This window comes from Delphinus delphis, chromosome X, assembly GCF_949987515.2.
Source record: "Delphinus delphis chromosome X, mDelDel1.2, whole genome shotgun sequence".
Taxonomy (NCBI): Eukaryota; Metazoa; Chordata; class Mammalia; order Artiodactyla; family Delphinidae; genus Delphinus; species Delphinus delphis.
In genome coordinates, this window is record NC_082704.1 from 13501978 (window position 1) to 13525121 (window position 23144).

The 23144-nt window shown below is 40.7% G+C and overlaps 1 protein-coding gene across 1 annotated transcript; it reads right to left on the minus strand.

Annotated features, from left to right (window-relative positions):
- Nucleotides 1-1815: 1815 nt before the first annotated feature.
- Nucleotides 1816-22873, minus strand: ZNF449 (zinc finger protein 449). The gene is made up of 5 exons (XM_060002105.1): nt 22779-22873; nt 19301-19750; nt 17399-17603; nt 5179-5292; nt 1816-4986 (listed from the first exon to the last, which is right to left on the minus strand). The coding sequence occupies exons 2-5, from the start codon at nt 19652-19654 to the stop codon at nt 4100-4102; spliced, it is 1560 nt and encodes a 519-aa protein (XP_059858088.1). The 5' UTR covers nt 19655-19750; nt 22779-22873; the 3' UTR covers nt 1816-4099.
- Between the last annotated feature and the right edge of the window lie 271 nt (nt 22874-23144).

Consider the following 23144-nt stretch of genomic DNA (forward strand, 5'->3'; position numbering starts at 1 on the left):
TCTTCACACACACCAAGGGCATTGCCAAAGGCATTAAAGTAATTTAGAGGTCCAAGACTGTATTCGAAATTTGTGCCTTACAAATAGAATCCTGATTCTCTAGGGTTTTTAGGACACTTAGCAAATTCTGTCAAATATGTGTCTTTTTAAAAAACCTAAATGAACTTTAAATGTAGAAATAGAGTGAACCTCATTTTCCGATCACAGGGCAGGAGAACCAAAAATTAAGAGGAAAATAGCAATATTGTACAGTTCTTGGGTCAAAGAGGAATTATAATGAAAACTGTGACAATAAATAATTTTGAAGTCATCAATAATAACATTGTGACGGTTAATTTTATTGCCAACTTGACTGGGCTAAAGGATTCCCAGATAGCTGGTAAAACATTATTTCTGGGCATGTCTGTGAGAGTGTTTTCAGAAGAGATGTGCATTCATTCCGTGACTGAGTAAAGAGTTCCGCCCTCACCGATGTGGGTGGGCATCGCCCAATCTGTTGAGAGCCTGAATAGAACAAAAAGGCAGAGGAAGGGCGAATTCTCTCGCTCTCTTCTTCAGCTGGGATGTCCACCCTTTCCTGCCCTTGAACATTGGAGCTCCTGGTTCTCTGGCTTTTATTTATTTTTTAAATTTTTATTGGAGTATAGTTGCTTTACAATGTTGTGTTAGTTTCTGCTGTACAGCAAAGTGAATCAGCTACACGTATACATATATCCCCTCTTTTTTGGATTTCCTTCCCATTTTGGTCACCACAGAGCACTGAGTAGAGTTCCCTGTGCTATACAGTAGGTTCTCATTAGTTATCTATCTCTGGCTTTTAGACTCAGGGACCTACACCTGCAGCTCTCCCCCCATCCCCCATTCTCAGGCTTTTGGACTTGGACTGGGAGTTAAACCATTGGCTCCCCTGGTTCTTACATCTTCAGACCTGGACTGAATTACACCACCAGCTTTCCTGGTCCCCCAGCTTGCAGACGGCAGATTATGGGATGTATCAATCTTCATAACTGTATGAGTGAAGTTCTATAATAAATCGAATTTTATATATATATAAATACATACACATATGTATATGTATGTGTGTGTGTGTATATATATATATATATATATATATATATATATATATATATATATCCATCTACCCATCCTACCTGTTTCTCTGGAGAATCCTGGCTAATAGAAGCATTATATATAAAAAGTATGGAATGTGACTAAAGACATATTTAGAGGAAAATCCATAGCCTTAAATGCTTTTATCATTAAACAACAAATACTTAAGATACGATATGCTGGATATTTATTGAAAGTGTACACTGTGTGAGGCCTGAAAAACATATATTTCATTTAATCTTCATAGTACTTATGAGGTGGGTACCGCGTTTTGCTATTCGTAATACTTAGGAGGTACGTACTATATTTTGCCCTTATCTTTTTGAAATGCTCAGAAGTATAATTAGGCACATCCACACAATGTTTTAACTATGATATGTTTCCAAGGACTATTTCACATAATTCTTTTTTTTTTTTTTTTTTTTGCGGTGCGCGGGCCTCTCACTGTCGTGGCCTCTCCCGTTGCGGAGCGCAGGCTCAGCGGCCATGGCTCACGGGCCTAGCCGCTCTGCGGCATGTGGGCTCCTCCCGGACCGGGGCACGAACCCGTGTCCCCCGCATCGGCAGGCGGACTCTCAACCACTGCGCCACCAGGGAAGCCCTCACATAATTCTTGATTCAATGCCACAAATATTTATTAGTGCTTATTATATACAAGACACTATGACAAAGAAATGAATAATAGATGTTCTCTACCCTGTAAAATCCAGTCATGTGTGTTTATGATATAGATGATACAGCTCATATTATGATTGCAACTAACACTACTAGCTAAATTGATTGTATTAAATGCTAAAACTGGTACATAAACCCAGCACCATGGTTGCAGGGAGTAAAGTGATTCCAACTGAGGTTGGGGGCAGGAGTCCATCGTGGTGCTTGTTGCCACTGCTCAGGGAAGCATCTCTAAGTTGTTCAAACAATTAGTTAATGTGATTGAAGCAGGAAGGGCACATACATTTCCACTTTATTAAAATATTGCATAGATACAGAGCAGTTGGGCACATCCATTCTAAGGCACTGTCCTGGTTTGAATGCAATTCCACAAGAGAGAAAAGAGAAGCCATTACATTCGGTATTATTCACCTCTACATTCAGACTCCTCCCATGTTCCATGTTTATTGCTACTGGGATCTCAATTTTAACCCCAAACTTATAGCAGCATCATACTGGGACCTAGATGACAAAAATGAAAGACACATCCTGGCTCTAGCACTTGATATGATTTGGCACTTAACTACAAACTCTCTTGCATTGCTCTCCATTTGTTTCCCAACTCTTGTTTAACTAAAGATATTATAAACTCTTTATGAATTAATTTCTTTACTAGTTTTCATTAAGCCTAGAACAGGACTAGTTAGGCACATAGTAGATACCCCCAAAATGCTTCTATTAAATATCACTTCCAAGAACTTCAATGGAATAGAAAAAAATATACTTTCTGTAATTCTAGTTTAAGGAAAGGATGACTGGTATCCTCATAAAGGGGAAATACTTGAATGTCCTATTTCTTGTATTTTACAAGGAACTAGGCTGAATGAATATTTTCATGTATTAACAGCTTTAACTGACAAAGAGAGTTCTTCCCTTGCTACAGGAACTTGAGTCATTACCACTATTATATGAGAACATTTATATAAGTAGCAATGTGTGTGTGTGAGATTATAAGTAAAATTCAAAGAGGCTGTGAATCACTGAGCAACGTATAAATATCTGAATTAGTGACCTTCACCTCCTTAAATAATGTGTGTGTGTTACATAAAAAACATATAAGTTTAAAGAGTTTTTCATAACACCCTTGAGACAACTGGAGATAACTAGGCTTGAGAACAATCAGAATATACAGATAGCTATAGAAATATCTGTTAAAGGCAGTGTGTTCCAAAGCATATTTGCAGAATACTAGCTTTGTGGGTCATTACTGGGTATACATGAAAAAGGGTTCTGGGCTCAAACAGGATTGTAAAACACTGAGCCAAAAGAGGTGCTTTTTCCGCCTTTACCAGAGGACCTCTCAGAATTCTTATATGCTGATGTGCGCTGTGAATCTACAAAGCAGAAACAGCAGGAAGTGATTCCCAAACTTATTTGCAGACTATCTTGTATAACTAGGTGTTCTATGACACACACTTAGGGAGACACTGAATTAAAGGATGGGTAAAATTTAAAAGCACTGAGAGATACATAGCTGGATAGCAAAGGAGAGTGAAAAGCAATGGACACTGGTTCCTCAGTCAACCTAAATTAAATTAGATTCCACTTGTATAGCTTCAACTGTCAAATGGGTTCTTCCACAAAGAGCTGACTTATTCTGGGAACAAAATAAATCATCAAATCAATACTCAGCTCTAAGCCGCATCACCCCAGGCTGCAACTAAGCAGACTAGCCACCTTTGCAAAATTCAAAAGTAAAGATTAAAATTCTAATTTCCTCAAAAATAAAATTTTCAGTGGAAAGAACCCAGTTCATACCAGGCAAATGAAATCGTCTTCATCCATGTGTTCCTAACACATTTTTATTATTTCATAAAATACACTGTCTCCTTTCTTGCCACTTGGGACACATATAAAGCTTTAAACTAATATAATCACCTTTAATAATGACAGCAGAATAATTATAGTGTTGCTATAATAGATATGTCAGATAAATATGATTATCCATTATGTTGACCCTACCCTGAAAAGGATTGCCATTATTTTTATGCTTACATCTATGATACGGTTGGCTTGGTTCACAAAATTTTTCAATGTAATAAAAAAATAAGAGTTGTAGAGACAGAATAAATCAAATCTAGGAAAACTGCAAGAGTAGATAGATACTCTAGAATTCATATGACTTGGAAGATGGGTTTTTAAAGTAGAAAAAAAAAGCTGTTCTTATAAGCTCAAACAAAAAAATTCTTCCAAGACAAACAGGATGCTGCAGGTTTAAGATTTTGTTTTTTGAGTTACTGTCAATCTCTGTAGGACTTGTTTCCTTTAACAATCCTTAAAGAAGACCTCTAAAGTGAGTGACTTGGTGCATAATAAGGCCTGCTCTCTGTCTGAAGCTTTTAGAACAATGACTACACTTGTATGGCTTCTCCCCTGTATGAATTCTTAAATGAATAACAAGGCTTGGTCTCTGTCTAAAGCTTTTCCCACAGTAATTACATTTAAATGGTCTCTCTTCAGTGTGAGTTCTCTGGTGCAAAGTAAGAGCTGTCAGCCTACTAAAACTTTTCCCACAATTATGACATCTATGAGGTTTCTCACCTGAATGAGTTTTCAGATGTCTTTTAAGACTTGATCCATGACAAAAGCTTTTCCCACACTCAAGGCATTTATATGTTTCTTCTTCAGAGTGGGTTCTCTGGTGCCCTATAAGGTGTGACCGCCGAGTGAATCGCTTTTTACACACCGTGCATTCATAGGGTCTCTCCCCCGTATGAAGTCGTTGGTGTCTGTAAAGGTCTGAACTACGAAGGAATCTTTTTCCACATTCAGGGCACTTATGAGGTTCCTCTCCTGAATGAATTCTCTGGTGCCCTGTAAGCTGTGACTTCCGAGCAAAACATTTCCCACACTGAGAACATCGGTGAGGTTTGTCTCCTGGACTCTTTTTCTTATGGGGTCTAGCGTTGAGGGGTTCTTCCAAGTTGGAGCTCTCAGGTTTCTCTCCTGCTGAGGGGTTCTGATGCTCTACAAGTTTTGTTAAATCTCTCTGTAAATCCTCTGGGGGGGTTTCCCATTGATTTTCTAACTGTACATAGTCTTTTTGCAAAATGGGGCCATGAAGAGCATTCCCCTCTAAAGTAACAATAAATGGATACATATTCTCCATTTTTTTCTGTTTTTCTGAATTAGCTTCTTCATTTTCTATCCCGATCTCAAAACCTGAGAGAAGAAACAGAATGCAGATGTCACTGTGTCCCACATTGAAAAGAACATGAAGGAAAATGAGTTATATTAAACCACTGGTAGAAATAGAGACATTCTTAAGTACAATAGAATCCAAAACTCTTTACCTTGTTCAAAGTTGATTTTTTTCTTTTCTTTCTTCTGTGTTATCAACGAATGATTACTTACCTAACTTGGAATCGAGTAATTGCTTAATTTCTTTGGAATCTTGTAGTTCCTTCACCCATGCCTCTTCTCTATGCTCCAATGGAAAGCTCACGTCGAGTTTTGGTATTGGATATCCTGGCCAGAAGAAAGATGAGAAGCATAATAGTTTAGGTCACCAAAGATTTTTCCAGAGTTGAGGCTGATATCTTGGACATATGGCCCTTAATATCTACGTCCTCCTCAACTACTATTATGTCATCTGGAATCTCTTGCAAGAGTCTTAGTTTTCTTTAAGACAAGAACAAAACAAGGCTATTCTCTTCTAACCTATGGAAAGGGAGTAAATCAATTCTGTGCAGAAATCAATACAATAAACTGCTACCGTATCTATTTTGATAATAGATTTATTTAGGTTAGAGCCAAACTATGAAGTAAATCTTCATAAAGTTTTGGCACATTAAAACTGAGAAATGCTGATATTGAGTACTACGTAAAGAGAGAGAGGTAAAGCCAGAAGTTATACAACTGCTTACTGGAATAATTTCAGTTGAGATTTTCAAATTATAATGGAAACGGACTGGGTTAGCAACCAGAAAAGCAGTCTCTATGCTTGTTTCAGCTGAAGACTAGAAGTGGATCCTCTTGAAATTAACCCAAGTAACCATCAAAGGGTGTTTCTCACTGTCAAGCTAAGGACAACCAGAGAAGTTTCTACATTCAGTGATCTGCTGTGTCCTACCACCCTCTCCTCACTGAGGAGAGCCACTCTGACTCCCATCCTCTCTCCACGCCCCTTCCTCGCCTTCCTCAGCTCTGGCCAAGTTAACCGGTCCGCCATCAAGTTTGGGTTGCAAGTGGCTCATCTGAGATCAAAATGCAGCATGATGTTTAAATATTAGCATCATTAAAATAATATCAGCAAGTTAATTTGATGAAACTTTAAAATTTAAAACATATCAAAACGGAGGAAGTGGACTAAAATACCTTATTTTATATTTTCATGGAAAAAAGGACCTTTTAAGATTAAGAAGCAAAAATGCATTGCGAATAAAATTCTGTTTAAATTCACTATATTGTTTTTGTTTGGGTTTCAAAGCTAAGAATAGGATGAGGGTAATGAGACCGAGGTCAAATAAAAATGGAGGTCATAGATCAAAGGAAAGCTGCAATTACATAAAAGTAGGAGCAAACTGAAACTTGAAATAAGCAGAGAGAGTAGCAAAGGCCTAGGTGTGAAACACTAATTTATAATCTAAATGCAGGGAGGGAGACAGACTTCCAACACGATACCATGAGGAGCTTTGCAGACCTATTTCCTAGTGAAACTGGTGAAAATTACTAAAAATAACAAAGAAATGTTCAAAGTCTAGAAAATTAGGAAACATCTATTGGATTGGCCAAAAAGTTCGTTCGGGTTTTGCCATAAGATGTTCTAGAAGAACCTGAACAAACGTCTTGGCCAGCCCAATATTTTTAAAAATCTGCTAAAATTTACAGAGAACAGCAAGAGTCTTACGTATTTAAACCAAAACTGTTCTCTTTGGGCCCTCTCCCAGCTCCACTACAGACTGGCATAGCCAAGAGCCTGGGGCACTCTTTCCCCCAGCTCCCATTCAGAGGGATATCTTCCTGGGAGGGGCAGGACCCCAGCATTTGTCACCCTACCCTTAGCTATCTACAGTTGAGTCTAAATTCCAGGCCACTGTGGCTGAGAGGTGAGGGCTCCTTTCATCTACCCAGTCTCCACTGGTGGGATAGAGGATCTATCTACCTTGGGTGTAGTATTGCTGAGAATACTAGGGCCCTGATTGCCCTTGCAAGGCAGTTGTGGTTTTGTAAGGCAACTGTGATTATAAGGCAGTGGTTTCTTGCCTGGAAAGGCAAGTCAAGGAGACCTGAGGCTCAGACTTAGTGCTCAGCTCCTAAAGTGGCAATGTGACTCAGAGATAAGCACATTACTGTCCCCACCTCCAGCTCCAGAGCAATGCATCTGAGATTTGGCCTGAGAGGACAAGCAGGCCTTAAAAGAGGTAGCTCCTAAAGTCTTCTCAAAGAAACTGACTTCATTTCCAAGAGAGAGAGGAGACGTTCAAGCCTAAGGATACTCTCAAAAAGAGTGGAGGCTGTAATGAAAGGCAATTGGAAAGAGTGATAGATTTATTGCATATACACACTAAACTGTAGGCTGACTAGTTTGCAGAAGAGAACTGGGGAAAGAGACAGCTGGGAGGAGCCCTCCTGGGATCAGAACAAATCTCAAAAACTGACCTCAGGAACTAGCCCATCTAAGGTGTCTGAATTTGACTGAATTAGTCTACAGAGCAATTTATGCTCCAGGGCATTGTTGAAGCAACAGAACAATTAGCTGGTAATTAATAGCTGGGGCTGGTCATGGCAAGAGACAGCCAAAGAAAGCCCTGCAAAAACTACTGTCATTCCAGGGTGACTATGCGCACACCCAAGGCTGTGCTCCATGAGGGCAATATCAAATGCTTAATATTGCAGGGTGAACTAGAGTTCACTAAAATAATCCAGCCACTCACCAAACAAATAAACAAACTCTGGAGAGTGGGAAGAAGGACACACAGTTGCTACAGAATGTAATCTAAAATGTCCAGTTTCCAACAAAAAACAAGACATGTATGTGAACAGGAAAGTATGACCCCTACACTGGAAAAAAAAAAAAAAAGCAGGCAGCAGAATCTGCCTATGAAATTGACTAGATATCTAATTTAACAGACTTCAAAGTAGCCATTATGAATGTGTTTCAAGGACTAAAGGAAACCATGATTAAAGAAGTACAGTAAATTATGATGGCATTACATCACATCAAATAGAGAATATTGATAAACAGGGACTTCCCTGGTGGCGCAGTAGTTAAGAATCCGCCTGCTAATGCAGGGGACACGGGTTCAAGCCCTGGTCCAGGAAGATCCCACATGCTGTGGAGCAACTAAGCCCGTACGCCACAACTACTGAGCCTGTGCTCTAGAGCCCGTGAGCCACAACTACTGAGCCTGCGTGCCACAACTACTGAAGCCTGAGCGCCTAGAGCCCGTGCTCCACAACAAGAGAAGCCAGTGCAATGAGAAGCCTGCACACCGCAACAAAGAGTAGGCCCTGCTCGCTACAACTAGAGAAAGCCCGTGCGCAGCAATGAAGACCCAACGCAGCCCAAAGATAAATAAATAATTAAATTTAAAAAATATTGATAAATAGAAATTATTTAAAAAATAATTGAAATCGAGTCCCCCTAAAACTGAGTTCCTCTGCTGAGTTTATGATTAACCCCTCTATCCAAAATTTTATTCCCTTTCTTGTCTGGCACCTGTTCCCCTCAGGATTGAGGAGTATCAATGCAAAGGGGGGATTGAAACCAAGCAGGACTCTCTGTGTCCTCCATTTCTTGTTTGTAGAAAAAGGCTTTAGCCTCCTAGGCCTTCCCTGACTTCCAAAGAGCAAATTCAAGCAGTTACTAATTAGGGAAGTGAGGGAGTGCAGAAACAAAGGAAAAGCAGTCAAGAAACAATAGTTCAGTAAACAGAGTCCTAGTTCCTCCTCAAGGGAGGGAGATATACGTGTGTGTGTGTGTGTGTGTGTGTGTGTGTGTGTGTGTATAAAATAATCTGATACATATCTTTGAGTTGTTCTGCAGGAGCTAAGGTTCCCCACCCAGGTGGAGGATGGTAACTACCTTCTGAGACCCCAGACTGGTCAGAAACTTGATGACTGAGATTCCTGAAACATCACTCTGCTACCTCACTATCAACCAATCAGAAGAAAGTCATGCACCCTGCAGCCCTCACTCCAAATGCTGCCTTTAAAAACTCTTCCCTGAAACCCATCAGGGAGTTCAGGTCTTTTAGGTATGAGCCATCTGTTCTCCTTGCTTGGCCCTGCAATAAACCTTTCCTTGCTCCAAACTCCGACATTTCTGTTTGTTTGGCCTCACTGTGTGCCAGGCACAAAAACTTGGGTCTGACAACAGAATCAAGTGGTAATTCTGGAGTTGAAAAGTACAATGACTGAAATGAAAAATTCACTACAGTGGCTCAAGAGTACATCTGAACTGTCAGAAGCATTGCTGAACTCAAAGACATATCAATAGAGGTTATGCTATGAAAAGAACAGAGGCAGAAAAGAATGAAGAAACATGAATGGAGTCTCAGAGAAAAGTGGGGCACCATTAAGTGCACCAACAGATATATAATGAGAGAACCAGAAGGAGAGGAGTGAGAGAAAGGAGCCGAAAAAATATTTGAAGAAACAATGGCCCCAAGCTCTCCAAATGTATTTAAAAATATCAATATACACACCTAGGAAGCTCAATAAATTCCATGTACAATAACTACAAAGAGATCTACAAACAGACATATCAGAGTAAAAATCCTAAAAGCCAAATAAGAAGAAAAAACCTTGAAAGACAGCAAATGAAAAATGACTTGCCACTTACAAGGGAACCCTAGCAAGATTAAAAGCTGAGTTCTCATCAGAAACAACAGAGGCCAGAAGACAGTGGGATAATATATTCAAAGTGTTCAAAGAAAAATAAAAACTGTCAACCAAGAATCTTATATCCAGAAATGCTATCTTTCGAAAATGAATATGAAATAACATTTCTGATAAACAAAAACTGATGAGAATTCATTGGTAGCAGACTTGCCTAACATGAAACACTAAAGGAAATTCCTTAGTCTGAAAGCAAGTGATCCCAAACAGTACCTGAATCTACATGGAAAAACAAAGGGCACAAGTAAGGGTAATTATTTAATTATAAAAGATCGTACAAATACAAATTTCTGTTTCTTGTCTTAAAAGATTTTAAAAGTAATTATGTAAAACAGTATGTATGTAGTATATTGTTGGGCAAATAACATATAGAAATGTATTCTATTTGCCAATAACAGCACAAATGAAGTGGGTAGGAGAAAGCTGTACTGGGCTAAAGAAATGACTTCAGTTAGTAACTTGAATCCACAGGAAAAATGAAGAAAATCAGAAATGATAAATAATGTTAATATAACAAAAGCTATAACATATACTTGTTTTCCTTTCTTCTCCCAGCTCCTTTAAAAGTCTTAAAATTATATAAAGTAATAACTATAACAAGATATTGTTGAGTTTGTAACATTTTTGATATAATATGTATGACAGTAACACCCCAAAAGGGGAAAAAGGGAATAGAGTTACATAGGAGAAATATTTCTATAGCTCACTGACATTGTTAGTATAAATCCGAAGCTGATTATGATAAGTTAAGATGTACATAATAAATCCTAGAGTAATCACTAAGGAAATAGCTTTAAAAATAGTGAAAATTCATTAAAGTACATAAATTTTACATTGAAAATATTTACTTAGTGTCAAAGAAAGCAGTAAGTGAGGGATAGAGGAGCAAAACAGATATGAGACACATACAAAAACAAAAAGTGAAATAGCAGATATAAATCCAACCATATCAAAAATAAGATTAAATGGTATGAATTAAACAACTCGATCAAAAGGCAGAGATTGTCAGACTGGAAAAATAAAAACTGTCAACCAAGAATCTTATATCCAGAAATGCTATCTTTCGAAAATGAATATGAAATATATGCTGTCTAAGGAGACACATTTCAGATTCAAAGATACAAATAGATTGAATGGAAAAGAATGGAAAAAGATATATCATGCAAGTAGTAACCACAAGACAGCTAGAATGACTATATTAATATCATACAAAATAGACATTAAAACAAAAAAGTTATTAGAGATAAATAGAATCATTTTATAATGATAAAAGAATCAATCCATCAGGAAGATGTAACAATTATAACCATACGTGCACTTAATAAGAGAATACCAAAATACATGAAGGAAAAATGGACAGAAATAGTAAAAGAAATAGGCAATTGAATAGTAAGAGTTGGAGACTTCACTATCTCCTTGCACTATTGGATAGGAAATTTAGGCAGATGATCAACAACAGAAGACTTAAAAATTACCATAAACCAACTAAACATCACAGACATTTATAGAACACTCCAACCAACAACAGCAGAATATACATGCTTCTCAAGTGCACAGAGAAAATTCTACAGGACAGTTGAGATACTATACCGTAAAACAATGTTCAAAAATGTTAAAGAGGACTTCTTTGGTGGCGCAGTGGTTAAGAATCCGCCTGCCAGTGCAGGGGACACGGGTTCAAGCCCTGGTCTGGGAAGACCGCACATGCTGCGGAGCAACTAAGCCCGTGCGCCACAACTACTGAGCCTGCGCTCTAGAGCCTGCGTGCCACCACTACTGAAGCCCACGTGCCACAACTACTGAAGCCCATGCACCTAGAGCACGTGCTCCACAACAAGAGAAACCACCGCAATAAGTCCGCACACCACAATGAAGAGTTGCCCCCGCTCGCCACAACTAGAGAAAGCCCGCGCGCAGCAAAGAAGACCCAATGCAGCCCCAAGATAAAAATAAATGAATAAAAATTTATAAAAAATGTTAAAGGATCACAATTACAAAGTATATTCTCCCACCAAAATGGAATGAAATTATAAATAAATAACAGAAAGGAAACTGGGAACTTCACAAATATTTCAAAATTGAACAACATACTCCTAAGTGACCAATCAGTCAAAGAAGAAATCAAAAGGGAAATTAGAAGTATTTTGAGGTAAATGGAAACGAAATGAAAATGAAAACTTAGGACTGTAAAACCAGTGCTTAGAGGGAAATTTATAGCTATGAATGCCTATATTCGAAAGGAAGAAAAATCTCAATAACCTAACTTTGCACCTTACACCATCTCTGGATACAGAGAACATGTGCTCATACTTGAGCTTCTTCTTGGATGAACTTCTTAATTATCTACCAACCTCGCCCCCCACTCACCTTGTCGTCCTACATCCTACATAACATTCAGATCCTTGTGCCTCTGGTGCACTCAGCCTCCACTTCCTGGACTCTCAGAGCCCTGCTCCTGACACTATAACCAGTTTGCATTTCCCAACCTATGCTCATGACCCATGTCAGCGGAGGCTACTGACCATTCCTTGACCCATCTTCCACCCTTCTGACGTTAGTTCCTATCCTCTACTCTTACACACTCCATAGTATACCATCACAGATGCTGAATGAATTGGACGCTTATTGAAAAGGTTTTCACAGATATCAGCCCTCCTTCTATCTGCTAACATGGTGATAACAGTTATGACTTTTATACAGCAAAGATCAAACACTTTGATGATACAGAATAAGTGAAGGCAAGGAGAATTTGGCACTCTCATATGCTGTGGTGGGAGAATAAATTGGTACAACAATTTTGGAGGACAATTTGACAATATCTATTAAAGTTTTAAATACCCATTAACCAATCAACCCCACTTCTAGAAATTTAGCCTATTGACACCTGCATATACACAAGGATGCTCACTGTATATTTTATAGCTTGGCTCCAGGGCTTTGAATCAATGTTGAATGGCAGTCAGAAAGCAGGCTCTAATTTCTACTTCTGTCAGGGGGCTCTTCTCTTCATCCTCAATGCAGACTAGTCTGTGTAGCTGCGATTACCATTGGATGAGTGGTTTTACAGCAATAGAAGAAACATCAATTGCTATTCAGTTGGTATAAAATAAGAGGGTCCTACAAATAGAAACCAAAGCCTATTACCTTAAATTTAACCATTGCTTCTGTCTTTTAGACTATAGTCTAGAACCTTAGACCTTAGTTTCCAAGTGATGATAATGTGTTGTCCAGGATGTTAAACTCACCTCATGGTTATAGCCAAGAGACTCATCATGGGTATATTTTATTTGACCTAATTAACTGAAGAAATTTACTCAAGAAAAATTGACTGCAGAAAAAGAAAAAAAGATACAAGGATATAATGCACAGCACAGGGAATATAGCCAATATTTTATAATAACTTTAAATGGAGTATAGTCTATAAAAATACTGAATCTCTATGTTGTACACCTGAAACTAACACAATATTGTAAATCAACTACACTTCAATTTAAAAACTACTTTCTGACCTAAAAAAACTGAAGTATAAAGTAAAAGGCTAGTAGGGACAGGGAAGCGTAGGTGCATACTTGTTTTAAAATATAGCTCCAAATTCTTTGATATTTTTCCCTTCAAGTGGTGGAGTTTAATTTTCTTCCCCTTAAGTGTGGGTTGGATTTAGTGACTTTCTTCTAATGAATAGAATATGGTAGAAGTGATGGTGTGTGACTAGTTCATCAAAAACATTGTGGCATCCTCCTTGCTTTCTCTTGATTCGTTTGCTCTGGGGGAAATCTGCTGCTGTGTTGTGAGGACACTCAGGCAGCCTATGGAGAAGATTGCTTAGCAGGGAACTGAGGTCTCCTGCCAGCCCCTGCTGACATCTTGACAGCAACTACATGAGCAGCTCTGAGCCAGAAACACCCTGTCAACCACTCCCAAATTCCTGACTCTCAGAAACTGTGAAGTGATAAGTGCCTTTTCTTTTAAGCTACTAAATTTTGGGGGGTAATTTGTTATTCAGCAAAAGCTATCTAATACAAAGAGGGAAAAAGCAACTTGAGGTTAACAAAGAAGGTGCTTGATTGATGAATGTTCCCCCCATCCCAGGCTCAGGGAATGACTTCATTAAGCCCCATTATCAAACATTGTGTCATAAAGTCTCCACTGTACCAAGAAATATCATTACTATTGTTAGGGCTGGATATTAGCTAATGATACATCATTTAGTATAAAGAAATTTAAGTTACAAGACTCTTTTGTTGCTCTGCAGACAGCATTTTTTGCCCTACTTTTTACTTTAAATTTTCATCTCTCATATCCTGCATCACCAAAAAGATGTGACCTTTGACATTTTGTATACAATTTCCTAGTGTAAGCTCATGCGGTTAAATTAAAAAAATCTGAGGCTTTGGCAAATGAAAATTGTTCCAAATTTGGTGTACTAATTTTGAACTCCAGACTTTCAAAGATAAGCATGGTATACTTTATATTTTTAGGACCAGCACATCTTTTCTTTCTTATTGCAGACATTCTAATATTTTTGCCTATCTCTAACATCTGGCGTGTCTGGCTTGAATTCAAATAAGGGATTTTTTTTTAAATAAGGGATTTTTTAAAGCTTATGTATTTCTTAGATCTCTTTATACTTTCTACTTAAGTTCTTTTCCCTCTTTCTCTCTTATTTTCTCTTCCCACCCCCCTCTGTATTCACATTAAATGAATATCATTAGGTGAATATATGTATGTATATACATATATTTTTTTCCATTTTATATATACCCAACAACTTAATGTTTTGCTAACAGGGAATACATTCCAAACTTTAATATAAAATCAACTGACCTCTTCCATTACTTTGAAATTTCTTCTATTCTGCCAGCATCCTGTGCTTTTCACTCACTCAGCCTACAATATGATGTGCTTCATGTAATATACCGAAGATGTTTTCATTTAAAAAAAAACCAGTAAAAGTATAAGCGACCTTTAAATTATAGAACAATAAGTCTTGCATCATTTTGCAAAGCATAATATATCACTTTAACAGTGATGAAAAAGGGGTAGTTTCCTCTCCTCCAAATTGGTATATTTTACTTGTTTAATTCATTCTATCTCTTCCTTGTTGAACACACTGGACATTCCCGTGCTTTAAAGAGTAAAGTATTACAATCAAGAGCAACATTGCTGTTCTGCATCATCTGTGATCTTTGTACCTGGGACTGTTGCTAAGAGGAGCAAATTAACATGGGGAATGAGAGTGCATGTGCAAAAACATTTATCATTAAATATTTCTAGCTAAGTTTCACTACTTGTTGCTGGCATACATACAAAATTACAGATTTTTTAGAACTTTTAAACAGACTATAGACTATAGGTAATGTAAAGATTGGAACGTAAATGACAATATTATATAGTTCTGCTTTGACCATAATATACATACATATGTAGTTGTCGGTTTTTCTTTTTTGTCACCTTTATTTTAAAATATCTAGAGACCCACAAACACCTCAAACTCCACATGGTCAACATGGTCAAATCTAAACTCACATTGACCCACCAAATCTGATCCTCTCTTCTGTTCTCTGTGTCAGTGAATAATATTATCAATCTTCCCAATTCATTGGCCAGAATCCTGGATACCATCCTTAACCTCTTTTTCTTCTTCATCCAACACCCAGTCAATCACCAAGTCCCATAATTTCTATTTCCTACTTATCTTTCAAATTGGTCTTTTTCTCTCTACCACCACCGACACAATCTTAGACCAGAAAATCATGCTCTCTAAGGTGGATGATTGCAGGATAGCTGTTTCCAGTCTTCCCTCTATTATTGTAGCCAGAGTGACCTTCTAAATGCAAATCTGTGTATATCCCTGCCTTACTTAAGAACATCCAGCGGTTCCCCACTGTCCTGGTAATAAAGCATATCTTCTCAACAAGGCTGACAAAGTTCTTCAAGATCCAGGACCCTGCTTCTCTCTCCAGCCTCTTCAGTGCAACTCTGGCTCCTCTGCTTCTCCTCTGCGCCCTCACACTGCAGCAGGAAGTCTTCAAATATGCCATGCTCTCTAGCCCTCTGAGCCTTTGCATAGGCTGCCCATTCTGTCCAAAGCCCTCTCCCCTCCCCACTTCCACCACTCAGCAGGCTTACTGCAATTCATCTTGTAGGTGTCTACCCAGATCCCCCTTCCTCAGGGATGCCTTCCCTCTCTGCCAAAAAGCTGGTTAGGTGGCAATCCTATGAGCTCCCATAGCATCCTACTCCCTCCAATACATCATTTTACAGTCCTATTTTCATATCTGAATCATCCATAGGAGCTGAAGCTCCAAGGTGCCTGGGACTGATTTTCTGTCTTGTGTACTAGAGACCCCAGGGTAGCAACCCACTGAATGAGGAAAATATTTGCAAATCATATACCTGATAAAGGATGGATATCCAGCATATATAGAGAACTCTAAAATTCAACAACATCAAAAAAAAAATCAAAAATGTACAAAGGACCTGATTAGACATTCTCCAAGGAAGATTTACAAATGGTCAATAAGCACATGAAAAGATGCTCAACATCACTAATCATTTGGAAAATGCAAATCAAAACTACAGTGAGATACCACCTCACACCCATTAGGAATGCTACTATCACAAAAAAAACAGGTGTTGGTGAAGATGTGGAGAAACTGGAAACCTTGTGCACAGTTGGTGGGAACATAAAATGGTACAGTCTCTGTGGAAAACAGAATGGAAGTACCTCAAAAAATTAATTAAAACTAGAAATGCCGTATGATCCAGCAATTTCACTTCTGGTTATATACCCAAAAGAAGTAAAAGCAGGGTCTCAAACAGATATTTTTACATCCATGTTCACAGAAGCATTATTCACAATAGCTAAGATGTAGAAGCAGCCCAAGTATACGTTTATGGAAAATGGATAAGCTAAATGTGATATATACATACAAAGGATTATTATTCAGCCATTAAAAGGATGGAAATTCTGAACCCTGAGGACATTATGCCAAGTGAAATAAGCCAGAAAGGTGAATGGTGGTTGCCGGGGGTGGGGGGCGGTGGTGGAATGTAAAAATGGGGAGTTATTGTTTAAATGGGTCTAGAGTTTCAGTTTTACAAGATGAAAATAGTTATGGAGATGGATATTGGTAATGGCTCCACAAAATTATAAATGTATTCAATGCCACTGAACTGTACACATAAAAATGGTTAAGGTGGCAAACCTTAGGTCGTGGGTATTTTACCACAATAAAAAAAATTGAAAAGAGAAAAATAGGCTTCCTGAGCAGGGTCATTAGCTTAAGGGGTTTTCAATCCCATTCGATTGAAGGTGCTTTGTGCCCAGCTATCCCCAGAGAGATATTTCCTCCTTCTGCTCTTTTTTTATTTTTTTGATGTGGACCATTTTTAAAGTCTTTACTGAATTTGTTACAATGTTGCTTCTGTTTTATGTTTTGGTTTTTTTGTCCACGGGGCCGGTGGGATCTTAGCTCCCTGACCAGGGATCGAACCCACACTCCCTGCATTTGGATCTTACCTCCCTGACCAGGGATCAAACCCACACTCCCTGCATTTGGAAGGCAAAGTCTTAACCACTGGACCGCCAGGGAAGTCCCTCCTCCTTCTACTCTTGATCAGAGTGGCCTGTTTCCATCAGGTTATCGGTATTCTAAGCAACCTCAACCCTGGAGAGCTCTTGAGCTCTCAAAATGGAAACCAAAGAAAGGAAATAAAACCCTTGCCTTACCAGGGTCCAGAAAGGGCTGGCCTTCCCCAGCAGCACCGAAGCTCAGCTCCTGCGGCCCTGCCTGTGGCATCCACGCCTCTGCCACTGGGACCTCCGGGGCAGGTCCCATTACTTGGAGTGGGGGTGACTCCAGGTGGATGTTTGGCGGTATGTGTGCCATTCCCACTGGTGCCAGTTCTTCCAAGAGCATTTCCTGTCTATCGAGCTGGGGGAAATGCCAGAACCGTCACTGTAGTCCAGACCAGCCCTGCCCAGTAGCAATATAATGCAAGCCACCCATGTCCTTTTAAATGTACCAGCAGCCATATGAAACAAAAAATGAAATAGGTAAAGTTGATCTTAATAACACACAGTATTTAACCCAAAAATATCTAAAATATCATAATTTCAGAATGTAATCAATATAAACAATTGTTACGAGATATTACACCGACTTTTGTTTCATACTAAGTTTTTGGAATATGCTGTGCGTGTTATACTTACAGCACATCGCGATTTGGACTAGCCACATTGCAAGTGCCCCAGAGCCACCCCTGGCTAGTGGCTGTTCTGGGTGGTGCGCGACTAGACCATACAAAGTAAGCTAAACCGAGAAGATGGAGAAAGGAAGGGAAACCATAAATTCATTCTATCCTAGGGGGACAGGGACCCTTGGATGACTCCAAGGAGAGTTGACCCCATCAACACACCAGGCAGAAGTGCCCCTAATGCCCACCAACAAACACTTTCTTCTCCCAAAGATTCTGTCCGTGCTCAGCTATGGCTTTCACTGGATGGTTCTGAACAGAGGCCAGCGCCACCGCCCCCATGGGGCATTTTGCCTATGATGGCAGGTGGTGGCTATCAGAATGTAACGAGCCAGAGGTGGGAGTCTATGTACTCGGCTGGCCAAAATGTTCGTTCGGGTTTTGCTGTAACGTCTTATGGAAAAACCAGAACAAACTCTTTGGCCAACCCAATAATTCACAGGGCAGAATTGTTCCACCTCCCAAACAATTTAGGAATGTTCCCTCAAACATTCGTGTACGTAAAAAGAACCTTTCAAGGACCTCACCCTGTGGGTCATATAAACACAAAATATTTTTGCATATTTTAGCATGACTTGAATGCTCTAGGAAAGCATTACTTTGGAAATCAAATGAAGACTATACTACTTATTGTTTGGACTGACCAAGAGTTGTTTGCCACTTTGAGAAATCATATGACCAACAGCAACACCGCTCACAGTGTTTGAGCTGTATCACATCAGTCAGAAGTTCTGCCTGTCGCCTTCCCAATGTATCTGTGCATAGATTCAAGCAAATGACAACCTCCTGAAGTTTTGGTGCAGTCAAGCCCAAATATGTGCACGCTCACATGCTTATTAATTCATAAGAAATCACACTCCTTTTCCTTTATATTCCTTCTAGACTCTACTTGACTCAGGGTTGGCAAAATTTTCTTGTAAAGAGACAGACAGTAAATATTCTAGGCTTTGTGGGTAGTATTGGTCTGTTGCCTCTTCGTTTTTTTTAAACCACTCTTCAAAAAGGTAATAACCATTACTAGCTCATGGGTTGTATAAAAACAGGCTTTGTCCAATATTTGGCCCATAGAGCACTTATTATATTGATTTTTTTTCTAATTCGGTGTATATAAGGAGGTTATATTATCTATAAATTTCATTTTAGCACAGTAAAGGGGACATTACCAAATATCTGTTATAGAAGTGGAGTTGGGTTTAATAGTTGAAACATATGCCAATTCCAGCAGAAGGAAACATATGCCAATTCCAGCAGAAAGGAAAAAATGGAAAGCCCTGCAGGGAAATCCTGAGGCACCAGACAGAACGTCTGATCCAGTCCCAGCTGCCTCTGCTACTTCTTTTGGTCTAATTCCCAAGATCCCAATCTCTTTTCTCACCTGCTGCTCTGGTATCTCAAGTTCTCTCTGTAAGTCTTCTATCAGTGACACAACTCTTTCTCTGTTCTCCGGGCAATGTTCCCTCACCCAGGTCTCTATCTCTGTGGGCAGAATCGTTAGGAATTGCTCCAACACCAGCAGCTCCAAGATTTGCTCCTTAGAACGCATCTTTGGCTTCAGCCATTGACAGCAGAGCTCCCAGAGTTTGTTGAAAGCTTCATGAGGCCCAGATGCTTCTTTGTACTGGAACTGCCGGAAGCGCTGGCGGAAGACCTCACAGTCGGTATCATACTCTTGAAACACCGAGCCCTGATTCAAGGAGGCCTGGATTGCACAACCCAGGGCCACAGCCATCGCCAACTTCCAGCACTGTACAATTTATCTGGGTCCCGAAGCGGCAGATTCCAATTTCTTTCTTTGTGTTATCCTCCGGGCAGAGCCACCTACAAGCTGAGGACGGGACAAAATGAGGAAGGAGAAACAGCAGTGGTTACCAGAGGGTAGACTAACCTCCCTTAACTTGCTTACTTTTCTCCAAAGCCCTAAAGAAGCAGATCATAATCTTTTGGGGGGTTTTGAGAATCTGATGAAAGTCATGGACAATTTCTAGAAAGATACACTACACAGCAAATTCAATTTCAAAAAGTTTACAAAATCTTCAAGACCATCCACGGATTCTCTAGAACTGTGCTATCCAATATGGTATTCGATAGTCCCGTGTGGGTCGAGGGAGAGATAAATTAGGAGTTTGGGATTAACAGATACACACTACTATATATAAAATAAGTAGACAACAAGTACAGCACAGGGAACTATACTCAATATCTTATAATAACCTATAATGGAAAAAGAATCTGAAAAAGAACATATATATATATATATATATATATATATATATATATATATATACACACACACACATATATGTACATATTGGGTTGGCCAAAAAGTTCGTTTGGTTAGTGAATACGTCGTTCCATAAGGTTTCTCGTGAAAATGAAAAATGTGTTCTTTATTTTCACTTAAAACCGAACAAACTTTTTGGCTGACCCAATACATATATATCTGAACCACTTTGCTGTATATTTGAAACTAATACAACACTGTGAATTAACTACACCTCAGTAAAAATAAAATAGTCCCATGTGGAAGTTTAAATTAATTAAAACTAAAAATTCAATTTCTCATTCATACTAGCCACATTTCAAGTGCTCAAGAGACATCTTTGTGTGGTACATATATACAATGGAATATTACTCAGCTATAAAAAAGGATGAAATAATGCCATTTGCAGCAACATTGATGGACCTAGAGGTTGTCATACTTAGTGAAGTAAGTCAGACAAAGACAAATATATGATATCGCTTATATGTGGAATCTAAAAAAAGGCTACAAATGAACTTATGGACAAAACAGAAATACAGTTACAGATGTAGAAAATAAACTTATGGTTACCGGGGGGTAAGGGGTGGGGGAGGGATAAACTAGAAGATTGGGATTGACACATACACACTACTATATATAAAATAGATAACTAATAAGGACCTACTGTATAGCACAGAGGACTCTACTCAGTACTCTGTAATGGTCTATTGGGAAAAGAATCTAAAGAAAGAGTGGATATACGTATAACAGATTCACTTTGCTGTACACATGAAACTAACACAACATGGTTAATCGACTATACCCCAATAAAAATTTTAAAAAAGAGACATCTTTGCAGAAAGTTGTATTGGACAGCTCTGCTCTAGAATTCCATGGACCCAGTGAACCCCTACAGATTTAGTGGCCTTTAAACCCAGTCCCAGCCTAATTTCAAATGTCTTGTGTTTCTGAATATAGCTAGGCCACAGAAGAAATGGACGAGCAATACTTACAATGGTGAAGAACCATGAAAGTCCATCTACCTTTGAGTAACCCTTAGTCACCTTCAACCATGGGCATCTTGGCTAGGGCCATGCCTTGCAAAGACAGCAAACCACCAATCAGTCCCTAATTCCTCTCCACTGGAGGTTATGCATAGTTCAGGCAACATCACCGTGATCCTCATCCTGAAACAGCATTCTAAGTGACTTTCTCATGAGCAAAACACATGGCAACAGGGCAGGCCAGCAGGAATCAGTTCTGCATTAATAACCAAGAACATCTGTCACATTCATCACGCCTTGTGCCAGCTACTGTTCTAAGCCTCCCACACGCATCGGTTCATTTAGCCCTCACCCAACGTTAGGAGGTGGGCTCTAGTACTGTGCCCTGAATACAGATGAGGGGACTGAGGTGAACCTGAGGAGGACGGAATAACTTTGTCTCAAGTCACACAGTAAACGTCAGAGGGAAGTGGGGAGGAGGTTGGAATCTACAGACTCCCGCACTGCTCACGTCCCAAACATCCACATATTCTCTGAGTGCAGCCTCTGAGGTCACAGAGGCCGTCACGTACATGTCCCCACAGGTCTCAGCACCGGTGCCCACTCCCCCCACCGCCCCGTGTGCTGTGGCTGCACTCTGTCTGCATTCGCCAGGACGCCTCATGTACCTGTCCTCTTCCTTGGGGTGGTGGGACAAGGAAAAATATGCTCATGATCTCACCCAGTCATGCCAGATGGGCACTGCCCCCATAGCACCGTTATCTTGATGGCAGCCTGGGCTTCAGCGGCAGACCCATCTCGTGATAACATGCTAGCTCTGAGTCCCTGACGCCCAGGGCTTCTGTCGCTAACACGAGATAATCACGGCATCTCTTCCATAGAAGTTCCTGAGGCGGATCCCAGCGCAGGGAAAGGAACAGCAGTGTGCCTGGCACAGAGGAAGCGCTCAGGAAAGCTCATTTCCTAGGAAGCTTCTATTTCCTCCCACCCCACCCCGCCAAGGCACCTAACCGTCGCTGGAGGGCATCCAGGGACCGTGCTGGTTTGGGCTATGGACCCGCCTTGAATGCGCTCCAGCCTCACAGCTGGGCAGCCCTCCGCGGACGGTCCCCAACCTTCCACCACGCCGACCAGGGACTTGACCCTCCGCCTTTCTCCCCGTCGGCCCTTCCGGATGAAAACTTCACTCCACCCCGGGGCTGATGGCTTCTCCTCAAAGCCTCCTGAATGAAGCCGGCCCACAGGGCCCGTGGATGAAGAAGGGTGTAAAGAGAGGGCACTCGGGGAAAGGATAGGGGGACAAGCCTAAAAACCGGCTTAAAATCGGGGGGCCGCGGCGCGCCCCGAGCGTGCTCCCTGGGGAGGATGTCCCGCCGCCCGGAGGGGCGCTCCCCGCCCAGGAGAAGCCCGGGAAGGCCCGGCCGGGTCGCAGGGAGCGGCGGCGGGGATCCGGGCCGGACAGGGGCCCGCCGCCCGTCGCTCCTTCCCGTGCCCGCACCCGGACCGGGGCTGGAAGCGGCCGGTTAGCGCAGCCCGAGCGGGAAGGGAGCCCCGCTCCCCGCGCCCGCGCCCCAGGGACGGCCACGCCCTCTGACCGCTCCGGGACTCACCGCCTCAGCGCCCACGGCTCTCCCAGGCTCACCGGGGGCAGCTGCCCAGGGCGCAGGCGCGCGGCCAGGCTGCGGACTACAACCCCCGGCAGGCTACACGCCACTCGCCTAAAGATCTCGGCCCCTAAGGATGCTGACGCGGGAGAGGCTGGGAGTTTCCTTGGTCTCCCCTCGGCCTGAGGCCGCTTTTGGAAGCGATCCCATTTCCGGTCTTAAGCGACTCTAGATTCCCGGGGACTGGGTGGGGCGTGCTCCAGTTCTAGATCCTAGTGAGGGCTTCTCTCCCGTCAGCCCTAGAGTAACCGGAGCGACTGGGGACATCCTTAAATCTGTTATGACTGTATCAGTGATTCTCAAACCTCTCTT

Coding starts and splice junctions, on each gene's coding strand:
- ZNF449 (XM_060002105.1), bottom strand. CDS start 19,654: ATGGCTGTGGCCCTGGGTTGTGCAATCCAGGCCTCCTTGAATCAGGGC. Junction 17,604..19,300: donor TTGAGATACCAGAGCAGCAG/GTGAGAAAAGAG, acceptor CATTTCCCCCAG/CTCGATAGACAGGAAATGCT. Junction 4,987..5,178: donor ATTACTCGATTCCAAGTTAG/GTAAGTAATCAT, acceptor TTCTTCTCTCAG/GTTTTGAGATCGGGATAGAA.